Genomic DNA, 24,868 nt, shown 5'->3' with positions numbered 1-24,868 from the left:
CTGTCGACACTGCGCAGCTTTGGCAACACCGTGTTGATCATAACGTCAGTGCATTAGTATCAGTTGGTCACTAGACATAGGGTGTTGCGGCAGACACTCTGGAGGATGGTTGTACAAAAATTTCTGACACTATCAGAAAATTGTGTTATTGTTACTCTCAAGGCTGTGTTAACAATGGTCTGGGACAGTTGAGATTTGAACACTACACTTTGCAAACCTGCATGTTTTAGACTGCTACCAACTACAATGCACCAGATAAGAAGAAAAAAAATGTTCTTCATTTCTTCAGAGCTCAATGATGAAGAGACCCATTCATTTGAATCAGGGGTGTTGGAGCAGGGAATCTTCCAAAAAACATACAGGGCAACAGGACCAAATATTGGTCCCAAAATATGGGACAAATAGAAATGCACTTGTTACCATAACATGCACTCATCCCTGAACAGCTAGCAGTTAATTGTGAATTAACTCCATATATTGTTTGAGATTTGTTGCACTTTATTGTATGTATTTTGTAAATACAAGTAGATTAAGTAAAGATTTACTTTAACATTTGAAACAACAAATACAATTATTTTACAAATGTCAAATCTATTGGAATATAAATGGATAACAGCTTGTTTTCTGCCTGCATTTTTATTGTTAAACTCACACACTTTTGGTGTCCAGAACAGTTGAAACACTTTCATAAAATTTTTAATGCTTTCTTAGTTTTAGCTCATTTCTCCACAATGGATTTCTTATTTGACTGTTTATAGTTTTTAAATGGCAAGTCAACAATGTAAAACTGTAAATAAAACCCTGAATCTGCTCATAAGTGTAAATACGCCGCTTTTATTGGCTTAGAAATTACAGTTAAAAGCCCACTTTTATGAAGAAGAAACTGTTATGTTCTGCTTGGGTTCATGTCGTTGGACAGAAAACATGTTTTTACGATGGAAAAAGCAGTCAAATGGATATAGGAACTTGTAAAAGAACTCTGGCAAGAGACTGTATTTTGAAAACTCTCAGTGGATATTAGAACTCACCCCAGGAGGTGTAGCTACTAGTTGTACACAGGCCTGGCGTCCTCCCTTGTTCTGAAAAGCTCTACAAGGTCAATGGGAAACCTGGGATATTTTTTATTTGTGTATGTATGAGCTTCTCCGTGATGTTCCTTTTTCCGTTTTGGCTGCTGCTATTGATGCTGCTCATGCATGGCTTACATTTACACACTCCTGCTCTATCTTGTGGTGTGTGAAATCATAGTCGGGGGTCTGGTTTGATGTTTACAAGGCTGTACAACAGAAAGCTCTCTTGAGCATGAGCTGATGTTTATACGTAAGAGGACTCCCTTTCATTTGCTCGCTCTTTCTTCTCCATCTTTCTCTTTTCCATTTTAACCTTCTTTGACCCTGTTGTGTCTCTGTACCATGAGAAATGTTTTATGAAGTTAACTTCTGACTTTATTTTTTCCCTCTTGCACACTTTTGCTCAAACACTATGTAGCCCAACAGTAGTCCCAGTTACTGTAGTCACTATGTAAACAGCAGGCAGCTCTAACAGTTAGATTGATGACAGAGTTTTGGACTGTTGACAGTGTAGAACAGCAACCTTGCTCAGTATCCGCAAATACACAACGCAGTGATGAACCACTTTCGAAGAAACAGCCCCAAGGACAAACACAACATGGTCAGTTCTGCAAAACTGTCCATATGCTTGTTTTTACCTTGTTTTTTTTGTTGTTTATTCAGGCCAGTAGAGGAGGTAGTCGAATCAATGTCTGCGTGAAAGGGAGGGCTAGCATGTCTTGATGCAGCCGCAGTTGTCATTTTTAATCCCAAATGCCAACTTGTTCTCTAAAGGCACATACATTTGGTTCAAAGTAAATGAGGGTAGGAGGAGAGAAAAAGTGGCAGGATGAGTAGGTCTTTTTAGCAGGTGCAATTTCTGAGTTCGAGAGGCGTTGCTTTCAGCAAGAGACTGGAACCAAAATGCATTTATTATTCAAGAACTTGCAGTGCACAATGATCCACATGCTGTGCACATAAACAGTTTCATGCAGAGAAAATCTGCACGTGCTTGTTAGCTGAGCAGCTTCAGGTAAATGGTGAAGTCTTTACATTTTTCTGCACAGCCTTCAGAATGTTGTTGTATCCACTGTTCTTTGGTTCTGTTCTACAACCCTGACAAGAAATGAAGAGTTCACAATTCTGTGCCAAACAACAGCAGAACAACAGAAAGAGTATACAAAAAGTGATTATTCAAAGAGCTCACTGCCACTGCAGGCTTAGCAGAGTGTTTCTCTCGCACTGTTGATACAGAATATTGGAATTTAGACATTACTTTGTGCTGTCATTTTCTTTATTTGTGCTTCTTAGTAACACCTGATTAAAGAAGACCGGAGTCTCAGGCGTGTGCGTAGCCCCACCATGCTTCAGTTAATCACAGATTTTGAGAGAATGAACTCATGGGTAGCTCCAAGTTTTCATCATATACAGCGTTTCTTGCTTTAGATAACTGCGAGATGTTTGCCCTCACATCGAGCTACCTTTTTCTTTCCTTCTTTTTCTTCATGAGTCTAGTGTAATCAAACATAGCCGGCGGTGTAATTTAATCCTCCAGCAGGCATTTTTTCCAAGGCACCTTAGCATCAAGAGTGTCTCACAGATCTGTGGATTTCGAAGTAGGAATGGTTTACATACGCTGCTGATTTTTGTAGTGTTGCTTGTTACAGACTGTACTGCATGTGCTCCTCTACTGTTTTTAAACTGACTGCATATCCTGCCAGAACATTCTGAATGCAGGCATATGATTCAGTCTCTGAGAGATAGATTGCTTTTGAACTTTAAAGTGTTTCGCTGGAATCTCCAGCTCAACAATACCTGCCCCAGAATTGCACTCGTTTTGAACCAGAACAAAACTACTATGTAATAAATGCCAGCTGTATCAGGAGCTTGTTCTGACTTTTGAACAGGTTGTTTTTTTGAGTTGCCTCATTTGCCTATTATTTATCTATTTTCACTATATTTTTGTTTTCAGCCTTTTAGAAAGATTTTCTGATGTTATGTCAAAACCCTTAATCCATTATCAGATATAGTTTCAACCATCTGGCATGTGCACAGACACTAAAAGGCCATCATCACATTGGCAGTGATTTTAGTTTAAAGTGGGAATGAATAGACGCCTATCTCCCTGATATTTGCCATGTTATTAAAATAAACAGTGTCTACACAACTCTTTTCATTTTAATGTTCTAATAAGATATTTTAGTAAGCACAGGGAGTTATATTTTAGACATCAGACCAATTATTCATGCAGTGGGTAATTGGGTATGGGTAATTCTGTAAAGTCTGAAGTCAGTTAAAAACATCAAAACAGTGTTGTCAAGAGAAAATATGTGCCTTTCTGTTGGCTTCTGTAACTTAAGATGATCACAGAGTAAATGAGTGAATGAAAAAATCAGGCTGGCTATTACTATTATGATCATGGGGAGTAAAATCTGAGATAGATGGAGAACAAGAGAGAGAGAGAGATATAAAGAGGAACATCCACAATCAATTGGAACAAAAAAGAGGGCAGATTTGACTCTCATTTGGGATGATGATAATTGGCACGACATGAAAATTAACCTTGAGGAGATTATTAGTTTTGATTTTATTAATCAGATCTGAAAATATACTAATTAGGAACTTTTTATAATAGAGCATTTTTTTAAACCATTCTTTTTTTTCTTTACAAACCTGCTGTATATCAATACAATGATCATTTAAAATGCTAAATCCCATTTAGTAATAAGTAGAAAATGTACTTGGCAAGAAAAAGCAAATAAGCCAAGTATTTGTACTCGCTCTTATCTTCCTGAAGAGACCTTGGGATTCTATTTTCTTTTTGTGTGAGTGTGTGTGTGTCATAATTGCAAAAATTAAAAAGAAAGTACTTTCATTTTTCTAAAAATAAACAAAAAAAAATCCAGGATCCTGGCTTACTGCAGACTGGAAGAGATGATGGAGCAGAGCCATCATTAAGGAAATTTGTTTCACCTGCTCTTTTCTTGCTGTAACAGCTCAAAATGTCTGCGGTGAATAAAGCTAATAAGGGCACAGACAAACCAAGACTGTCCGCTCGCTCACCCACTATATTATAATGTTGACTATAGAGAGGACACACTACAGAATAGGGGCAGAATAGGGACTCTACTTGAATGCAACATTGCTTCATAATTATGTGCCTGATATTCATAGTTCCTTGTCACAGAAAGAAGCATTGGCAGGATAGATGACCTGAGCACTAAATCTAAGGAGAAGGACAGCACACAGTTTTGCTGTGTGCACCCATAACACTTTCTGGTTTCACTCTATCCCCCTACATAAGCATTGACTACAGTTGTAGCTACATAATTATTCTCAATAAAGTTATCTTTAATTTGTATTACCTACAAAAAACAATTTAAAGATTCAGAATGAACAATAAACTTAGCCTACTCACCAACTCCATAGCTGCTACAGCATCTCTTCTCTACTTTTGGTGCACCACTTGATGATTTGTCCATGTTGAAAATGTACAGTTGGAAAACTTGAGCAGCACTACAAAATGGTGTCTGCTAATGAAAATGAAATGAAATGGCTTCAGATTGTGTTTACTTTGAATTAGCAGGTAAACATCGGCATACAGACACAAAACACCCACAGAGACACAGTATCCACAGACAGTAGACACAAACAGGTGTCAGAGCATTTGGATACTTTTAGTCCTTCTAATGTCTGGGTTGATCTCTGTTGAACTCTATATCTACTGTTTCCCTTCCAGGACTGGCTGAGTAAATTTGGCTACCTTCCCCCCCCTGACCCGGTGACTGGCCAGCTTCAGACCAAGGAGGCCCTGATGAAGGCCATCAAAGCCATGCAGAAGTTTGGAGGGTTAAAGGAGACTGGAGTATTAGGTATGTGGCTGTGTTGTATACAAGACTCAGGATGGATGTAGCACTGTGACTGCAGCTCTGCGGTTCTGTTTGTTTATCATGTCTCCTACAGAGTTTGTCAGACTAAGTATCTGGGGAAGAAAGTATAAGCCTTAAAATATAATGCAATCTTTCCATCGAAAACACATAGAGTGGCATTAGAAAAAGCTGAATCAATATTACTGAGACATAACACTGAAAGGTAATATTTATTTTTTTGTTTAATGCATTGGATAGCATTACATTGCACAGCTGTCTACACACCACAAGACACCTTGTAAACATAAATCATACTTGTTGTCACACAGGAGCGAGAGAGTGGAATGACAATGCTGCAACGTTCCCACTGTATGTGATTGATGATGCTTGTATGTGTGAAACAGAACAGTATATTGATTAGTGTGTATTCCATTCTCTCTCACAGGCTCATAATTTCCTGCAGAACAGAGTGTCAGTCCCACTCACTCATTCGCACCACAGTTCTCCTATTCAAACAGTATCATTCCTTATCTCTCACATAATGTATACAGTAATAGAAAGTAGTGCAAGCTGCTGTATGTGGGTGATTATTTTTTTTTTGAGTGGTGTACGTTTGTGAGCAGTCACAGTATATATTTTTAGCCTCAGCATAAGTATATGTGAGAGTATCATTGTGCATGTAAGGGGGGTATCTTATAGAGCATGTATATTTTATGACTCAAATGGCTTCTCAAACCCCCCCTGTGGATGAAAATATATGTATGTATGCATATAAGATATGACCGGAGAAGATGTCTCTATACAGATGTTGAGCTATGTTGTTCTCAAAAAAAATGCACAATGCTTTCAACCTAAAATATAATAATATCCTAGCGGATTTAGATTTTAATGAAAGAAATGTTTCTTTAGTTTGCATCACAATTATCTCTCCTCATCTCTGTTGTCCCTCAGACCAAGCCACACTAGGTTTAATGAAAACACCCAGATGCTCTCTGCCAGATGTGTCTGACACCGAAGTGACGACGGGACGTAGGAGACGAAGCTTGAACCTGCAGAACAAATGGAATAAGAGGCATCTGTCCTGGAGGTAGGGAAGATTAAGACACTGAAAATCCTCACAAAATCTAGATATTTTCAGACATTAACCATGCTGAACCAAGACCAGTCAACAGTTACATCTGTAAATAGGCAGAAAGCAAGAGTGCTGCTCCCAGATAAGACTATTGTGCCATGATCTTGATCACTAAATTGCAGTTCTGCTGTTCCATGGCAACCAAATAACAACCTATCCTGTGTGTGCTCATTTTGATCATGTTGACCAACCTCCAAAGGATACAAGAGGCTTTTTTGGTACCCCAAATGTAAAAGTTCTGTAAATAATTGTTCAAAACTATTAAAAAGCAGTCCGAAGTCATCACCTACTGCAGCTTCCTACAAGGCTTTGGGGGAATGAAATGAATCCAGAGTGCAGTAAACTACAGGTTGCTACCTTAATGCTGTTTCTTCAAGTGTGATCTGGTAAAAAGCCATGCTACAGTCTGTTTTCAGACAAGACTGTTATATCAATTTCAGTGTAATCTGTTGCAAAACTGAGAGCTGGAAGAACCAACCCATTTTTACTGTTTTCTCCTTCTTCACATCCCTTGATTCACCCAATTGTCAGTCTTTACATGGTAGAAATATTTCTGGTTCTCAATTCATTTTGGCTGCGAGGCAGAGTAATTATGTATAAATGACATGCTGCTGGAGTGAACATACACAAACAGCAACAAGCTCAAACACTATCTCAGAAGTCTTTGGAAAACCTGCAAGAATAAATAGCAACAAGTCTATGATTATTATTTGGGTGTACAGTGGAAAAAATTGGATGTTTTTGTTTTTCATCGTGCAAGCTCAGGATTTTTCTAGTTTGCTCCTTAGTGGACTCGTCCAATGATGCGCATGATATATATCTATGTACGTATGCAATTGTGTTCATGATGCAGTCGATAGTGTGTGCTTTAAAACGAAGTGTATCCATGCCTTCGTGTTCGGAAAGAGGCAGCGAGACATAGAGTATGGCTGGCATGAGCTGATTATTGCTCACTATCAGGAGTGATTCAGTGAGGAGATCTTCTGGAAGGTGGAGTGTCTGCCAGTTTGTGTAATGTGTGTCTATCCATGCAGTGAAATTCAATGCAACAGATACAAACATGCAGCGGCTCAGAAGCAAATACAAACAGAAAAAAAAATTGTATTGTTACGCATTCACACATACCCAGAGAGCCACACTCAAATACAAATACACCTACACTCTCCTTCCAACATAAGGCTGGATTTCACTCTATGTTCTCTTTCTTTCTTCTGGTGGGAATTCTGTGTAGAGGGTCAGGGCTTCAAGTAGCTCCAGCTTTTGATACCTTCTCCCTGTTTGCAAGTAGGTTGTGAAAATCTTGGCAGTGTGTTCAGTATATACTATGTTGATATATTGTTTACAAAGATGGAGACTTTATTTTTCAGGATTATTGACAGGGTTAGCACTAGATTTGTAAATATGACTGACAAAAGATCGATCCAAAGGAGGAAATGTTTTGGTGATTAGATTAGGTTGAACCTCATGGAGGAGCAGTGAGTTGAGTGTAGGGAAATGTAGGAAGGGGATAGGATGGGGTCCCTCGTCTTTACGCTGATGGTGGTGGATGAGCAAAGTTAGTGGGCAGTTGAGACTTCAGATTAGATTGAAGATTGGGACGAGGGTTGAATTAAAAGGCAGTCTGGAGGAGGACTGACAAAAGCAATTAATTTTTGAAGGATGGGGGCATGACTGATAGTTTTAGGTGAAAAGAGTTAGAATTAACAATGTAGTGAGTTTTGTTTTTTTTAGCACAGGAAAGCAGAACAGACAAGAGGAGGAGGAAAGCCCATATCCAGTGGGAGGTAGGGCAGACAAGAAGGAATAGATTATTATCGAATTTACAAAAAGCTTGATGAAGGGGATGTTGCCATCATTACATCATCCTCGAGTTTGTAGACTTGTGCACTTCAAAACTGGAGTTGTGGCCATCACCATCTTAGTTTTTGGTACTGGATATATATGCGAGGGGAGGATCTTATACCCATATAGTAGTGACACATTAATAAAAGGTTCCCCTCCACAAAGAATACCCTCCTTTATCATAAGTTTTCCTCTAAATGCAGTCATGATACAAATTACCATCATGCTGTATTAAAGAGGACATAAAACTATTGATTGAGACAGTTAATTAATTTGGAAAATGTTAACTGAGGACTGCCTCACTTCAAGTTGTTGCAGTGGATTGCACATTTAAAGCATTTCAGTCTGTGCTAGACGGCGGGCTAACAAGCAAAAAAAACCTTGCACATGGAGGAGTGAGATGAGTGATTCCCCAGTGGAGAAAGATCATCTTCAAGTGAGCAGTTACCCCACCAATCACCTCCACACTCAAGTTAACAAACACTTTCACACCCACTGGATTCATTCCTTACTGCGAAGGAAAACAAATTAGAGTTACAGAACATAAAACAAATGCAGAGGTATGGGTAAAACAGACTGCAGCTCAGCAGAAATGAAGGGCAGAAATGGATACAGAAGAAAAAGATTTTAACTGTCTGAATGAAGTTTTATTTTGGCCGGACCAGCCTGCAGTTGAGAAGAGTGGGACACAAACCTGTCATTGGCCCGGAGCGACCAGGCGAAGAGTGACGAAAGAAGGAGACTAATAGATCTATTAGGCAGGGCAGAAGGAAAGCAAAATCAAGTGAGACAAAGCAAGAAAGCGGGACATCATTGCACAGGAGGATTGAAGAAACAGGTCAAAGAGCAAGAATGTTCAGCTGAGGAGAAGGCTGTTGGAGTGAGGCTCGGGGAGTGAGGAGGCTCTGGTGGTTAAGAACTGAACAAAAAAGAACTGAGACTTGAAGAAAAGATACTACCCCATGCTAATTCAGCGCTTGGAAGCAAATAAATTTTGTCATTCGAACTATTTGTTTCTCACTATTAATGCTTTAATTTGTCACTTCAGGTTTGCTTGAGTCTCAACACACGGAGAGAGGCTGTCGTTTGTGGGTTTGAAATCATTTGTCATAAACAGGATGAATTATGAAGAAACTAATTCTTGACATTACGTTAACTTTGTGAAAGTACTTTGAATTTTACCTCTATAAAATATTGCAATAGCTGGCATGTGTGGCTGTCCAAAATTGTGAAAGTCAGTCTGGCTGCCACAGCCAAACTTTCCATTCGGCTACCTTTATGCTATATCACTCTTGAATGCCAGCTTTGGACAGAAATTGAGGAAAATCATCCATCCCTGGTTCCCAAGGATACAAGTCTGGCTCATCCAGCCAAGATCAGCTAAGCAGAGTAAGTGTTTTCAGCAGCTGCTCAGACCATGAGAGTGATGAGTTCAGAGGGATGGATCAGATGTCACCAGGGGCAGGATAGCAACAGCTTATTGAAAACAAATTACCCGGAGACTTTGTCCCTGTGGCACTACCTTGTTGAAATAATCCACCACATCACTGGAGGCTCTCAGTCACAGGTTCAAACATTTTCTGAGGGAGTCAGGATGTGAATGCAGGATGGTCTCAACTGACCTGGAAAAAACAGTGGCAGTTAGCCAGCACTGCAAACTGTACTGAGGCTGCAAAGTCAAAAATCCTCTGAAGGGGGCCGGAAGTTCAGACCTTCGGGGTTCAGGGTCTTCTGTTGAATAACTGCAACACTTGGCTTTTTTCTTATAACTAACTCTGCTTTTCTCCAGCCTACAAGTGTCAAACAACTACTGCCCACCTCGTGATCTGCAGCACTCTCAGTCTGGCTTCATAAGTTTATCCTATGTTTTCAATACAAGGAAGCCACATCTCTGCTTTCACATCGGTGAAAATTGTAATAAAGAGGCCTTGTGAACTTTCTTAAAAAGGAAAGAACAGCTTGCAGCTCCTGCTGAGAAACTGATATTATATTTATTTTGTTTTTATCATAAATATGTGGATTGTTTGATTTCAGATCCGTTCACTGTATGAGAGGCTTCCATTCTGTGCCATTGTGTGACACAACATACATAGGACATAAAGATACTCCACACACTCCTATTATAATAGTAGAGTGACAGTAAAAAGGAACAATATAAGTTCCGTTAGATGTTTTTTTTCTACATTGATTTCCTTTCTGATCTGTTTTTACCCTCTATTTGCAGGTTGTAATGCCAAAAAAAATCTAAGTTATATTTATATAATGATACTCTATAGATATGTGCTTTGTCAGGTGAATCATTTATTGCAGATATTTTTTCATCCAGAGATTTTGTACGGAATTCAGCTAATTTTTTCCTTCTTTATTGACAAGTGTGATTACTTATTAGACAGATATTTTCTGTTTTGTTATGATTTTCAAAAATTCCTTTGTACATTGCACACAGTGAAAATATTACACTTCATCGCAGCTTTGTTATTTACACAGTAGCAGAAATGTCTGTCACAGTAAACTGCAATCATTCTGCTGCTCATCTTCCTCTCAGTATATCCACTATTTCAACTGATTACAAATTTAAGTCAGTATAGAAGAATAAACTACAATTACCTACGGTACTATGCCTATTCTTCTTTGTCCTGATTTGCTTCACTTGCATACATTTTGAGACTAAAAGCTTCTTTTTGCTGTGATGAACACATGTTGCAGTAATTTGTAATTAATCTTCAGTTGACCTTTCACTAACAGTAGATGTTATGTCTTGTAGATCTTTTGTTTATTAGTTTATCTTTTGTTCACTTCATTCAATTAGGATTAAACTCTAGTTTCTACTCACTAAAGTGATATTTTGGGAGTAACTGTTTTGCCAAAAAAGATACAAGAGACACAATAAACAAAGGTTAGCATGAAAATGACTGCAATTTGAAATATTGCAGTGACACTGTTATTGGGAATTCTTTGAACTACAAAAACAAGCTAAGTTTATGCTTGCTGCTCACAACCTTGTGAAAATGCTGTCAAGATACTTAGTATGCTTTATGCTTGGGTGTGTTTTTGGCCTGTCGTCCAACTCCTGATTTCTGTAACCAGTCATTCCCTGTGCGACTGCAGCCTTTGTAAAACAGGAAGAGCTGCAAGGGTGAGTGTGCGAGTTGGATCCATCAAAAACCGAGAAAGTATAATTATTGTAAATTATACAAAAAACATTAGATACAACTTAAAAGGTTAAGTAGAAGGGCTACACAGTGGTTAGTACTGTCGTCTCTGAGCATCTGTCATTGGTTCATATCCTGTCAGGGGCCATTCTGTGTCAAGTTTGCATGCTCTCATCATACATCAATGGATTCTCACCAGGTACTCTGGCTTCCTCCCACCACCAAAAAGCATGCATGCGAGGTTAAGTGGTGATTCTAAATTGACCCTAGGTGTGAGTGTTAATGGTTGTTTGTCTCTGTGTGGCTTTGTGATGGACTGGTGACCTTTCCAAGGTGGGAGATGAAAATGCTTGATGCAAATCAGTTGTAGTGAGGTGTTACCATCACAACTGAAACAGTGGATCATCTAAATGATATGGTTATTGCCTGCTGATATTTTTCTCTTGCACGTGGCCAAAGTACCTGGTGTTGTGCATTTTTTTTGTGGTTTTGTGCTACTACTTTGTATATTGCAGCCATGTGCAACATAAGCCATATCACACTGATGGCATTACATTGTTCAGTTTATTCACTCCAAACCAGTTAAGGGAAACCTTCCAGATGCATATATTTCATGAAGGGACATTTCAAGTCCGAACTTTTTTTACAGTTGATATATTTAATGCAGAATTTGTCATATTTTAGTGATAGTCTTGGGTTCCTGCAAATATTTAAACTTAAATTGTCCGTTCAAAACTGATTTAGGAAATAATATTTTAGTATCTCTGGGTAAACATTCCAATGACCTTTTAACATGTAATAATTTAAATAGTCTGAGAAGAAACTAGACCACGGAACATCCCCTGAGTTTTTCCAGGCTTTAGAAAATGTTACCAGTGATAGGATAATTTGATCTATCACAGGTCTGGTAAGATATTACAAAGGGCAACCGATGTCGGTCCAAAGACTCAGATATAGTAGATGAATGGCTTACTTGCGCATATGACCTTTCTCGTCTGTGAGGGCCTTTGGACGCATAGGGAAGCTTCCCTGATTTCATCCTCCTACATCTTTAAATCAAATCAAATGTCTTAAAATCAAAAACATCTGACTGAAGTAGAATAACGCACCAGCTTCTCGGTTGTGAAAAAATAAAAATGTTGCAGACATCAAAGACTTTGACCAGTCTCTGTCAATTGTTTATTTATTGTATATCCTAAGTCTGAACAAATGCATGCATAGCCATATAATCTTCAACACCCGTGTGACATTGACTTCGATTTTCTTTTCTTTTCTTTCTCTTTTCTTTCTCTTTTCTCTTTCACTCCCATCAGCCTCTAACAATGTGCCTCTCTCTCCTTATCCCCATCCTACTTCCTCCTCCTCTGTCCTCAGTTTGCCAGTTAAGCTCTGCAGCGTAACTTTGGCTAGGACTGCTAAGTAGTGTCAGGGTGTTCTTCGATGTAAGCAGTTCTTTATGTAGGTATTATATTTGATTGATGTATGCGTCCGACAGCACACTCTGTTCTCAGATGTTTATTTGTAAGTCAATGTTGCGCACTCCGAAGCTGGGTTGCTACTAAACAGCCCTCCAGCCACTGAGCTGCTGATGACTCCTGCTTTATACCGCTGCCAAAATCTCCTACATCTGCACTTTTTTGTTGACCAAACAGTGCTGGCGAATGCACTCATCACTCTCTAACTACTCATGAGTCACACTCATAATGTTTCAAAGAAAATGGACGATTGTGCTTTGATCATGCAGCTCGATCCGCTACATATTTATTCTTTTAGGGCTGAACAGAAAAAAACGTGTTGTGATAAAACCTGCTGCTGGTTAAAAAAAACTGTCACTTTTGTCATTATCAGTCAGGTTTCTGTTTTTTAAATTAGTTTTCCACTCAGGTGACAATAGTAAGACAATGGCTGAAACTGTTTAATTACAAGTCAAACAGACAACCCACAAGGAAGGGATGATTTCATTGATATAAGTTCACACAAATTTTGCCACCTCAGCCTTGATCTTGATGACAATAACTCATGGGATGTGAGAATTGAAGTGGGGTTTAATTAGCAGCAGCGGCAGCAGTACAGGTAAGTGTTGATATGGCTCTCAGGCCATGCTTGGAACCATGTAGCAGGAGGCATGCAACAATAAAGGGAAGCAGACCACAAGTAGCCTAAAACAACAGTGAGGTTTTTGGATATATAGTCAGTCAGTTTGTCTCCATGTAAAAAAAAGAGACTCAATAACTCTGTGGTTTCTGCATACTAAAAATAGGTAAAGTTAGTATTCAGTCCGCTCAGTTTAGCCTGAAGACTGGACAGGGGATGCTACACAGAGTTAAGAAACTGAGACCTCTGGCTCCTTTAAAGCTGACACATCACATTGTGTGTGTTTATTTTGCACAAAAACGCAGTAAAGAGGTGTAAAAACCACAAAATTGGGATTTTACAGGGAATCATGTGTTGGAATAGCTTTCTCGGCCAGATGCACTGACTTCCTGGAGAGCCACCATTACCTTGGGGTTGTTTGGCACCTCGCGGGAATCGAGCAGGCAAAAAGCAGAAAAAGCGCATTACCCAAAATGTCAAAGTATTTACAAGCATGTTGAAAATGCATTGGATAGATGTTGCAGGAAAAGAAGTATTTGAGAGTACCAGCAGACTTTAGCTGATTGCTTGTGGGTTTTACATTCATTGAAAAATGACAACTTAAATGTCTTGTTAAATCTGAAGTGGGTTTATTGAAATGCTCTCAAATCAAAAGTAGAGATTTGGAAAAGTTTAATTTTGGAATGAATATTAACTTATTCTATTAATATAAAACTCCAGTGATCAAGCAGTGATGTATTTTGTGTTATTTTAGTTATTGGAATGGAATAATTTAATTTTTTGGATTTAGTCATAAAAGTTGATGAGAAAACAACTACATTATAAAAAAGCAAATAATGACCTTGGCTTATTGAGGACAAGCTGTTTAATAAACATAACATCTGACTGCAGTTGGTTGCTTGATTGAAATATAATCAGAAAGGCAGATATATGGAAGGTGTTTGATTGACACACTGTTAAGTTCCATGTCGTGGTTTGTAAAGATAATCAAATTTATAGGCGGCAGCACAGGGAAATGACACCTGCTCTATTCTGATGCACCTATTGTCTCTGCATGTGAATGCCAGCAGTTTACAGAGAATCTTCAGTTCATCTGAGATGCAGGGCAGGAATCATTTGACCTTGGCAGGCTTACCTACAATTACATACGCACGCGCGCACACAAACACTTACTCACAAGGTGCTGCGCTCAACATTTAGATGCAGATACATGCTTGCAGCTGACAAAACCGTGCACCCTGCCTCTCTATCTTTCTCTCTCAAACACTCTACCAAACACAGACATACACAATCGCCCACCCTCGTCTGTTTGAATTAGGACTAATCAGTAGGTGAATTGTCTGTGGAGGCTGAGCCATTTGCAGTGACCTTGTCTAACTGTGGTTAGCAGTGACGGTCAGATACTTGGGCAGTATGAATAAATGGACTGTGAAGTAATATTTTTGCAAACAAATCGAAGCAAGACAAATCCGGTCTCATGTACACCACAGATCTACCCACAAAATAGATGGTCTGCTCAATTTTTGAAGTTGCTTGCTGCATTCATTTGCATATTAATGACTAAAACTCAATTTTCATACTATCACTTTATTATTGCTTTAAGCTAACATTGCATCTAAGCTAATACTGTCCATCTGTTTTGTGACACCCTGTTGAAGTGGACATGATTGCTAATTAATGCATTAATTAACTGCACTAATGAACTGATCTGCATAACTAGATATTTTGAGGACAGTGTGGTAAGAGTAGAATGCAACTCTTTTGTGAAGTGAAACTGTGGATGTTTAGCGAAGGCGTTCTTATTCGAGAGTTGTGGTTTTTGGAGGCGACCGTTTCCATTTCACGTTATGCAAGAAGACGCTGTTCCTGCAAAACAGCAGTGTGAATGCTGAATGGATGCATTGAAAAACAGATGAACACATTTTTTTAAAGAACTTAAAATTTCTGAATTTGCTCTTTAACTAAAGCAATAAGATGATTGGACAAGCCTTGATTTATGGCAGGAGATTTTGTTGTTCTAAGGTTGAGTGTTCATGCGTGGTCAATCACTTTTTGAGTAAGTGTAAACTTGTTTAAAAGCAATTAAAAAGGAAACTTGAAGAACTTAAACATACCTCAGCAGATTGAAGCATGTTTACTTTGCAATCAGTATTCATAAATGCAAATATTTATTTTCTTACATATTTTGTATGTGCTGTATTGTTAAAACTATTCCCTCTGGATAGTTTATACTGTATAAGGCATTCAAATATCAAACTTCTCAGCTCATTCTGGAGCTTCATGCTAAGACTTTTTGTATTGCTGCTGTTTGTATGAGGACAGTGTGAAGAAAATAGCCCTAGCAGTGACACAAATAGGGACCAGCTGTGTTAGGGAGGTTTGACATCTGCATATGGGGCATTGATTTAACCAGCTGCCCTACCTAGACTTCCTGCATTGACTCATATCAACAGTAAGTGTTGTGTTTACTGCAGATGTCACTAACCATGCGTGTACAGTCACTCACGATGCAACAAATCTCCACTCACAAATCAAGGATTATTCAATCATTTTTAATGTTTTTTTTTAAATGCTTGATGATTCAAAAACTATAAAAGGCAGAAATACCAAAAGTCATAGCATAAATATCCAGAATTAGATTTTGATTAAGTATGGTGGTTTAAGTAGTATAAACTAGGCAGAAGGAGTAGGCCTTTTCAAAAGACAAAACCAAAAAATGTGATATGTACTTTTGCAAACTTAATCAGAATGATAGTGTCACAATCCATGGTTGCAAATTTTGAGATTGTTAATGTATCCCACAGCTGTTGTTTCCTGTTGGACAGCATTCACGTGATATAATGGGAATCACAGAATTATCTAAATGTGTAAACCATTACCATGTAGATTTTTAGAACTGTCTAACCCTGTATTTTGTAAAATGTAGACATGGGTGAGAATGAAGTAGAAAAGTAAGAGATTGCGAGTAAGAGGAGAAATGAAAGTATGATGGCCGTCGAGAACATCGTACAGGCTGAGTGTCAAACCAGAGATCTCTAACACATTGGGACAGTCACAAGGGTTTGTGCATTAGTGGCTTTTAACCGTAGCCTTTGTCCTCCTCCATATAAGCCTTTGTGACCAAGTAAACACTAGCAACAAAATTAAAAGAGTATATCTCTATGTAGGAACATTTAAGGAGGTAGATGATATCATCATGCTGATAAATTGAAACTTAAGCTATGTCTGTCTAGGGAACAAGGGCCCAATATGGCCATTTTACGATGTGTCTGATCTGTGACATTGGGTTGAATCTGAAGAATGTTCATAAGGAGTGTGCCTCAAAGATGTAACAGCAGTCCTACCGTAGCTGTAAGAGTGATTTAACTTTCCTAGCAAATCATTTGGGGCGGCTGTAGCTCAGGAGGAAGAGCAGTCGCACACCAATCGGAAGGTCGGTGGTTCGACTCTGGCTTCCCCAGGATACATGTCGAAGCGTCCTTGGGCAAGACACTGAACCCCACGTTGCTCCCCCAGTGTATCATTGGGGGTATGAATGTGTGTGAATGCTTAGAAAGCACGTAGTTATCCCCTAAGACGTGCTGTATGAATGTGTGTGAGTGGGGTGAATGCGGCATGTAGTGAAGCGCTTTGAGTGGTCAGCTAGACTAGAAAAGCGCTATACAAGTACAAGTCCATTTACCATTTACCATCATTGCACATCCAGCATTTCCGAAGTGATTATTTTACTCATTTTAAATAAAGTTTGATGCATTATTCAATATCCACTCACAGTTGCAGGGGAAAAGTGACAAATACAGTAAAAGATCTTGTAACTGCAACAACATCCTCCATTACGGAAATTTAAAGAGGTATAACATAGTTCACAGCACTATTGGACATATTATACAGATTTATCTTAACAGTGGAGGACATAGCTGCTATGTGACAATCCCACCGGACATTGTCATCTGTTAAAGGTGAGATTCAGGTAACTTCTGACCTGGAACACTGTAATGTAAGCTAACGTTCATGCTGTTTTTAACAAGAGATGGAGGAGTGTTGGCTCTGAAAAGTTTTGCACTGAAAACAAAATGCAGACACTAGAAAAAAAAATTTCAATTCAAAATAACTGACATATTTGCTTATCTTTTATCACAAACGTCGATGTTATTTTGTTGTTTCCAATAAACATCTAGACGTACCTTTTGTGGGTTTAGATCTACTTCATGATAATCCCTACCCCCACATAATCTTTCTTTCATCCGTTATTCAGTATGTGATCTTTTGCTTTTACAGAGTGAGGACCTTTCCTAAAGACTCAGCCCTACTGGGCAGGGACACCGTCCGAGCCCTCATGTACTACGCCTTGAAAGTCTGGAGCGATATTGCACCGCTGAACTTCCACGAGGTGGCTGGCAGTGATGCGGACATTCAGATCGACTTCACTAAAGCCGACCACAACGATGGATACCCCTTTGATGGGCCAGGAGGTACAGTGGCGCACGCCTTTTTCCCTGGTGAGAGGTTCACAGCTGGAGATACACACTTTGATGATGACGAGGCCTGGACCTTCAGGTCACCAGGTGAGGACAATAGCCTTAAAGTCTATTGAATTACACGTTGAAGGGAAGTGTGAATGTGTGCGAATCAGAAGAAGAACCATAAAAGACAAAGATGATATAGAGTGGGGTTCTGGGTAAATATTTTGTGAGAGATTCTGAGAGGACTATAAAACTGTGCCCCCCCCCCCCTTTGTTCATGCTCCACATTTTGTTATCAGTATTTCATTTGTTTGAAGTAATAGTTTAATATACAATGGCCTCAATGAAGTGACTAAAGCAAAACATATTATTATCCCAAGCTTATTAGGACTTCCTTTCATTTCCTGTAGCTGTTGCAAACTAACCTCCCATTCGTATGCCCACTGAAAGCCATTAAATCAGTTTTTTTTGCCTTTAGCAGAAGGAACTGAATTTTACCGTCGACTTTTATCGATCTCACTTTATCATGCCACTGGGTTTTCACTGAAATTGGGTCTTTTCCATTTGAATTATTGCGAAGAAAAGGTGCCACGTTTAGAGTGATTAAAGTGTGTATTAGAAGCTGAGAGGCATGTGTCTCTACCAGGCCTTGAAGCAGCACCAGGATTTGTGAAGTCACCTCACAGCTCTACCAACATGTGATGATCAATAAAAGAGTGATTGGGATGCAGTAAAACGGTGACACTTATAAGGTTGTGGACACTGTTTTGTGCTGAAGTGTCAATCTATCTTTATTGAGAGGAAAAAAAAGCTGATAGAAAGCTAATGCGGTTCTGAAGTACTCATGCTCAGCCTGTGTATTTCAAGTATCAACTGAATTTCATATTTATATTTGAATTACACCTTATTGTCCTCTCAGTTTTCTTTTTACTATACTTAGAATTCATGTAGTGAAGCGCTTTGAGTGGTCAGCTAGACTAGAAAAGCGCTGTACAAGTACAAGTCCATTTACCATTTACCATTTACTTACATCATTAATAGTTTTTCGCATGGCAAAGGTTTTGTATAAAAACATTTTTTTCTGAAATACAGAGCAGATTAAATAATAAAGTAATTTAAACTGAAAATCCTTACTAGGTTTACAACAGTCAGCCACATTTAACCCTCTGCCTGACAATGTACTGGTTCTCGTTATGACATCAGAATTACTATGTAATCCATCAAAGCGTGGATTTCACAACACCTCTGAAGGTGTCTTGTGGTGTCAGACACCAAGACATTAAACAGAAGGTCCTTTTTTACATCCTGTAAGTTGTGAGGTGGGACCTCGCATATATGTTTATCCAGCACATTCCACTTCATCAGAATGAGATCGGAGACATTTGCGGACCTAATCAATACTTAGATCTCTGTGGTTTTTCGTAAACCTGTGGTGGTCTTAAAGAATAACTGCTTGGGGTGAAGCTGTTGGCATGATGGCTCAGATGTGGGCAGCAACATTCAGACAGGCAGTAAGTGTCAGTGTAAGATCTATTTGAAGACTGGGACTTAAGGTTTCTTGGCGCAACATTGCCTAAAGCATGTCGACATGCTTTTATTCCCCCACAGTGCATCCTGCTACCATCTTCTCCAGCAGGTAAACGTCACTCACACTCCCAGCTTTCTCCATGATTTAAAAGGAAACATGACTCATCAAAGTAGACCATGTCATTCCACCGTGCCATGGGTCAACATGAGCATTCTAACCAGTCCGTGGTTACACAACACCACACACAGCAAGCTGTGCTCCGTGTCTTCTGACAGCTTTGTATAATAACCCGCATTAACATTTTAAGCAGTAGCTCTTCAGTCAGATTGGATCACGCGGGCCAGCCTTCGCTCCCTGTGTGCATCATTAAGCTTTGGTTGCCCATGACCCTGTCTCCGGTTCACTGTTTATACTTCCTTGGAACAGTTTTGGTTGGCAGTAATCACTGCATGTTAAGAAAACCTCACAAGTTTGTGCTGGCCCAGTCCTTCAAAATGTGGTCTTCATCAAAGTCATTCAGATCCGTATGTTTGCTCATTTTCAGTGCTTCCATCAACTTCAGAAGTGGCTGCCTAATATATATATGCCCCTCCCCGACGGTTGTCTTTGTAACAAGACAATCATCATTACAAATATTATAATAATGTCATGGCTGATAGGCATATAAGCTGCTCATATGAATAAGAATCTTGTTTTATAAATGATGCTTAAAAGGTCCCTATTAAATTTTGCAGGACTTTTATTTCTAATGATGTATTTTCAAACCGTAGCACTCCACAGGAAAGTTTTAAATTTTAAGAAGTATGCTGATTAGCTGTCATGCTCAAAATTAAATTAGAAAACTGATACTCACTAAATGTGAGGTTACTACTAGCACTGTAGCTGCCTTTTTTACATTTAAGACCGGAAATACTCTACCTGGCTTTGGAAAAAGAAAAGGTTGCAAATATGTTGGGGTTTTTTTTGTCCGAGGTGAATTTGATATTTTTGGACACAGCTTTGTGTGCTTTTTCTCTTTGTTTCTGGTCCATATGCTAAGAAACGTGATAACAGTTTTCTAACTGTCTGCAAGAAAGATTATAATATTCTAAAATCCCAAGCTTCTTTATAAAAAAAAGGTTTAGATATGACACTACTGGTGAGTTATTGCCTTATAAAAGCCAGGATGAGGTAGTTTCTACATTTTTATAGTTTCTTCGTTGGCAAAACAAAACATGTTTATGTGTGCAAATACCAAGATGATTGCTCAATTTGGATGAAAATACAATTCTTCTCCAGAGACAATCCTCACATTTATGATTGTAACCTGATAGATGAACCGCTACTGACTCACAAGCATATAGTGTTCCAACTCTTAAGAGATGAAGTTGAAAACTTAGAGTCAGGGTGTAAATGTTGCTCATGAGACATTATTACACAGCCAGGACCAATGTTAATTTCAGTCTTTGACTTCTACCCCATTACAGGTGAGTTAAATTATATCTCAGAGCAGGCTGCAAAGCTTGTTATGACATGAAGGCATGATGCTGTTGTAGTTTACAGCAGCATTTGTATCGACAGGGCTTTGATTAATTGGAGCAGAGCAGTAAAAGCAGGGCGGTATCAGAGGTGTGTTCTTGTCGTCATTATCCCAATGTATTTATCTTCTCAAACCATGCAATTATCATGTAGAACACAGAAAAAAAGAGTGAAAGTTCTGTGAAAAGAATTATGTCTGTATCCACAAATTACTTAGCAGTGGTGAGGGGCAGATGGAAGACAGCTTTGGTGTTAAAAACACAGCACGTCACTCTAAAAAGGCTGCTGCTTGTGAATCATCTTACCTTGTCACATATACCTACTTTCAAAGGCTACTTTCACTTACTGTGATGAAGGCTGAAACTCATTTAAAAAAGTTTGTTTTGTTTGTCAGGCATATGTCTCTTCCCATGTATCTGTACTCAATATTGGGGCTACAAACAACTCCACACGGCAGGTCACTGTCATCTTCACGTATGGTCTTAGAAGTGAGGTTTATACGATTTTTTTCATATCTCGATGATAGGCTGTTATTTCTTGTTATTTCTATGCTATAAAAGAACGTACAGCTCCTTTGCTTGGTCAGGTCAGGACTCTTACTAAATATAGCATTTAGAATCATCTCCGTCTTTCTCATGCACTGTAAAGAATAAAAGCCTCTCAATTAACTGTGTAACTCCTGAGTAATGTGGTATTCAGATGTTTCAGTCTGGCATTTAGCAAATTTTATAAGACAAAAGATGCACTTTTAAAGGCAGTAAGTGACCCGCAGTATACACTGCAAATCCTACTCTGAGGTAGTGTTCTTCTTAATAAGGAGATCGGTCAAGCATTCTTTAACAGCAACTCTCTGTTTTGTTTATTTTAAATCTGTATCAACTGTTAAACATTTTGTTTGTGCCAGTTTGCACAATTTCTAGGTGACATGGAGAAAAGTTAGTATTTCATAAGAAGTTGTGTTTCTGTCCGCCTTGCAACAGAAGTCAAAACCAAATCCAAAATTCAATTTCCCTTGCTGTCCTAAGTGCTCTGCTAGCAAGTCACTAGTTTTATCCATTGGCTGTTTGGTGCTGGACAGATACAATATATTGGTTTTAGAGGTTCAAACTCCAGTAGTGACGGTAAATAAAGCTGATGAAAGCAATGAGAGTAAAGCTGTAAGACATGAAGCCAAAGCAAAAAGGTAAAAAGAACTCTAAAACAAATCTTCTTTCAGCTGTGACGTTCTGCAGAACGAGATAAGATGTTTTAACGCCTTCCTAAAGAACATAGCGGACATTTTGACATGTCACAGAAGGGAATATAGATGTATTCATGATGGCTGCCTTCCACTTGGGGGAAGGTCCTGCTCTTGTACATGCTGGTTCATTATCAAGTTTTACAGAGGCATTGAAATGAACGTTGCTATTACTAATGTCATTCATTACGCCTCTACTCCTCATACTGCGATGAGTCACAATGTCTGCTGTGTAAGGGATCTCTTGATTTTGTCTGTGTCATATTCACATATATTTGATGAGTTCTGGTAACATCTATGATACTGAACCATAGAGAACTCTTAACCGGTGTTTGACACGATAACTCTAGAGAATGTCCGACTTTTTCTGCTCCTGTTTGATCACATATGCAAGACTGCAGCAGATTCTCTAACTGCGATCAGTTAGAGCAGGCACCATATAATGCAAAAAAATTCTCTGTGAAAATGACATCCTGTGTTTACCACACACTGTGGACAAAAGATGAGGCTGCTTACTTATCTCTGATTAAGATTGTTTTTGGTGATAAAGAACATTTACACATGGCTCAAATAGTTGCAAATAAATGGAAAGCAACAAGACGATGTCTGCGTGATATGGACATTGGCTTGTGTTGAACTCTGAGAGCAGGAAACTGAACTTGTTTTAGATTCTTGAAGACATGTCAGCGCTCATCCAAAGGGACTTTTTTTTGTTCTAATGGTATGTTACATTTGTACAGGGAAGTCAGAAATCAGATGTCAAAACCCCCACAGGGCTCTCTGACTTGTTCCACAGAAACATAATATGCTCAGGTCTGACTCCATGCCCAGCTCCAATCCCAAATTCTGACATAAACAAAGCGCAGCATTACAGACTCGTGGGGAATCCAAGACAATTATCCTCAATTACAATTCATTTTGGGGGACTGTTGACACATCTAGCTATCCTGCGAATAAGTACACTCACATGAATCAAGAGTGACAAGGTTAGGGATCTCTTACCACCATTGAAAGTAGCCATTTAGCTCCTAAATATACTGGATTATGACGGGATTATTGAGAATCAATAATGACATGAATCATGTCAACAGGTCTCATCCTTCCTCTTGCTCCATTAGTTGTACATATTCATGGTTTTGAGTGAGATGTATTCGCATTTTTATTGTTACTAATTGTTACAAACTGAAACTATATTATTCAAAATTATTTTCAAAAATCTATATCTTTATAGCATTCAATCCATCCAGCTAATGGCTTAAATAAAAATATTTCTGGAACTCCCAACTCTCCTCATTTGCCAATCTTTGGGATAATCTGTTGTATATATATTACATTTGCAGCCAAAATCCTAGAAAAGAGAGTTATCTCAAAATGCTTTCAGAGTAGCTGGAAATAGAGGGTTATATATAGTAGAGGAGCCCGACCCAGTGCGCCAGGACAGTGTATTATTGGCTGATTATCTGCACATTTCTGCAGATGGCAAACAACAAGTTGAAATGTAGAGATTACATTGATGTGTCAACCAGAGAGAGCAGAAAAAAATATTTTTAATCACATGCCACTCTGCATAGTTCGTTGACAATTATTTAATTCCCAAGAGCTCAAGAATGTGGATTAAAAGTTGGCTTCACTTCTTAGAGGGCCTATGGAGTTCAGTAAAACTGTGATTATTATTTATTTTAATTAATAAACCTTTACATTTCACTGGATACTTTTTCATATAATTCTAATGATTCGAGTCCATTCCTCCTAAGGAATATCAATAGGAGTTTAAGCAAGAAAGGAAGAGAAAGGAATAGAATAATAAGAATCATACCCTCAATCTAAGGTTGATTTAAAATGGAGCAAAATATTCAGGTCAGCTGTGGCTGCGGATATTATCACAATGGATTTTTAGGGTTGCATTAAAAACTCATGCAAATCCTCTATTCTTTAACAATATAAACCCTGTCATGAGAAAAGAAAGCTCTCCATTCTGAAGCCTTTGCAATCAGCCTCTCTTACAAATAGCAGAACACACAAATGTTTTTAGACCCATGTTTGTCTGTTGAGTTTTTTTTTCATCATCATGAATTTGAAAGTTAAGGTTGTGAAATGGTCAAATGTCAGCTGCGTGATTAATTGTCCAGTATTTTACCACCAATCTGCAAAGCTTTCTATGTGGGCTTCGCCCCCTCCTCTTTATTTTGTACACTAACGAGTGCCGTAGCAGCTTCTGTAACAGACACATCTTAAAGTTTGCTGATGACACGGTTATAGTTAGTCTTCTTCAGGGGGATGAGCAGGATCATGGGCCTGCTGTAGATGACTTTGTAGCTTGGTGGGATGAGTCTTCTCTCGAGCTAAACGTGTCACAAACCAAAGACATGGTTATTGATTTTAGGAAGTCTACCTCTTTTCCACCACCAACTATTATCAAAGGTGCTGATGTTGAGATAGTGGAGAGCTAGAAATATCTTGTTGTGGTCCTTGATAATAAACTGTGTTTCCAATCCCATGTCGATGTTACCTCCAAAAAGGTTCAGCAAAGATTGTTCTTTTTAGGGAAAATGAGAACATTCCATGTTTGAATCTCTTTTAACCTTTTGTATTGTTGCATGGTTTGGAAACCTGAACTTGTCTTACAAGAATCGTCTTCATCGTCTTGTTAAAATTGCTGGAAAAATCTCAGGAAGTCTGCAGGCCCGTACCATGTCCATTTATACCAGACAGGTACTGAGGTAGGCTAATGCTATTCTGCATTGTCCTAATCATCCACTTTTAAACAAGTTTGAGCTTTTGCTCGCAGGTCGTCGTTTTAGGGCTCCTATAAGGAGAACTAAAAGACTTCAGGTTTCATTCATTCCCACTGCAATTTATTTACTTAATGGCAAGTAGCCCCTGGATTGTTTATGTTCCTTTGCACTGCTATTGCTTATTTGCACATTTATGCACTTGCACTTTTCATAACTCTTGGTAGTAGTTCCCATTTTTGGTAGGAGCTC

The 24,868-nt window shown here is 38.7% G+C and overlaps 1 protein-coding gene across 1 annotated transcript in view; it reads left to right on the top strand.

Moving 5' to 3' along the window:
• Positions 1 to 24,868, top strand: part of LOC140277401 (matrix metalloproteinase-17-like) — an 86,560-nt gene that overhangs the window by 38,844 nt on the left and 22,848 nt on the right. Inside the window, exons 2-4 of the mRNA XM_072372404.1 lie at positions 4,789 to 4,921; positions 5,870 to 6,005; positions 17,417 to 17,703. Coding sequence (XP_072228505.1) covers positions 4,789 to 4,921; positions 5,870 to 6,005; positions 17,417 to 17,703 — 556 coding nt within the window. The remainder of the gene's footprint in view (positions 1 to 4,788; positions 4,922 to 5,869; positions 6,006 to 17,416; positions 17,704 to 24,868) is intronic.

This window comes from Leuresthes tenuis, unplaced genomic scaffold (genome assembly GCF_036924035.1).
Source record: "Leuresthes tenuis unplaced genomic scaffold, fLeuTen1.0.hap1 SCAF_19, whole genome shotgun sequence".
Taxonomy (NCBI): Eukaryota; Metazoa; Chordata; class Actinopteri; order Atheriniformes; family Atherinopsidae; genus Leuresthes; species Leuresthes tenuis.
This window is presented reverse-complemented; position numbering and strand designations above follow the sequence as displayed.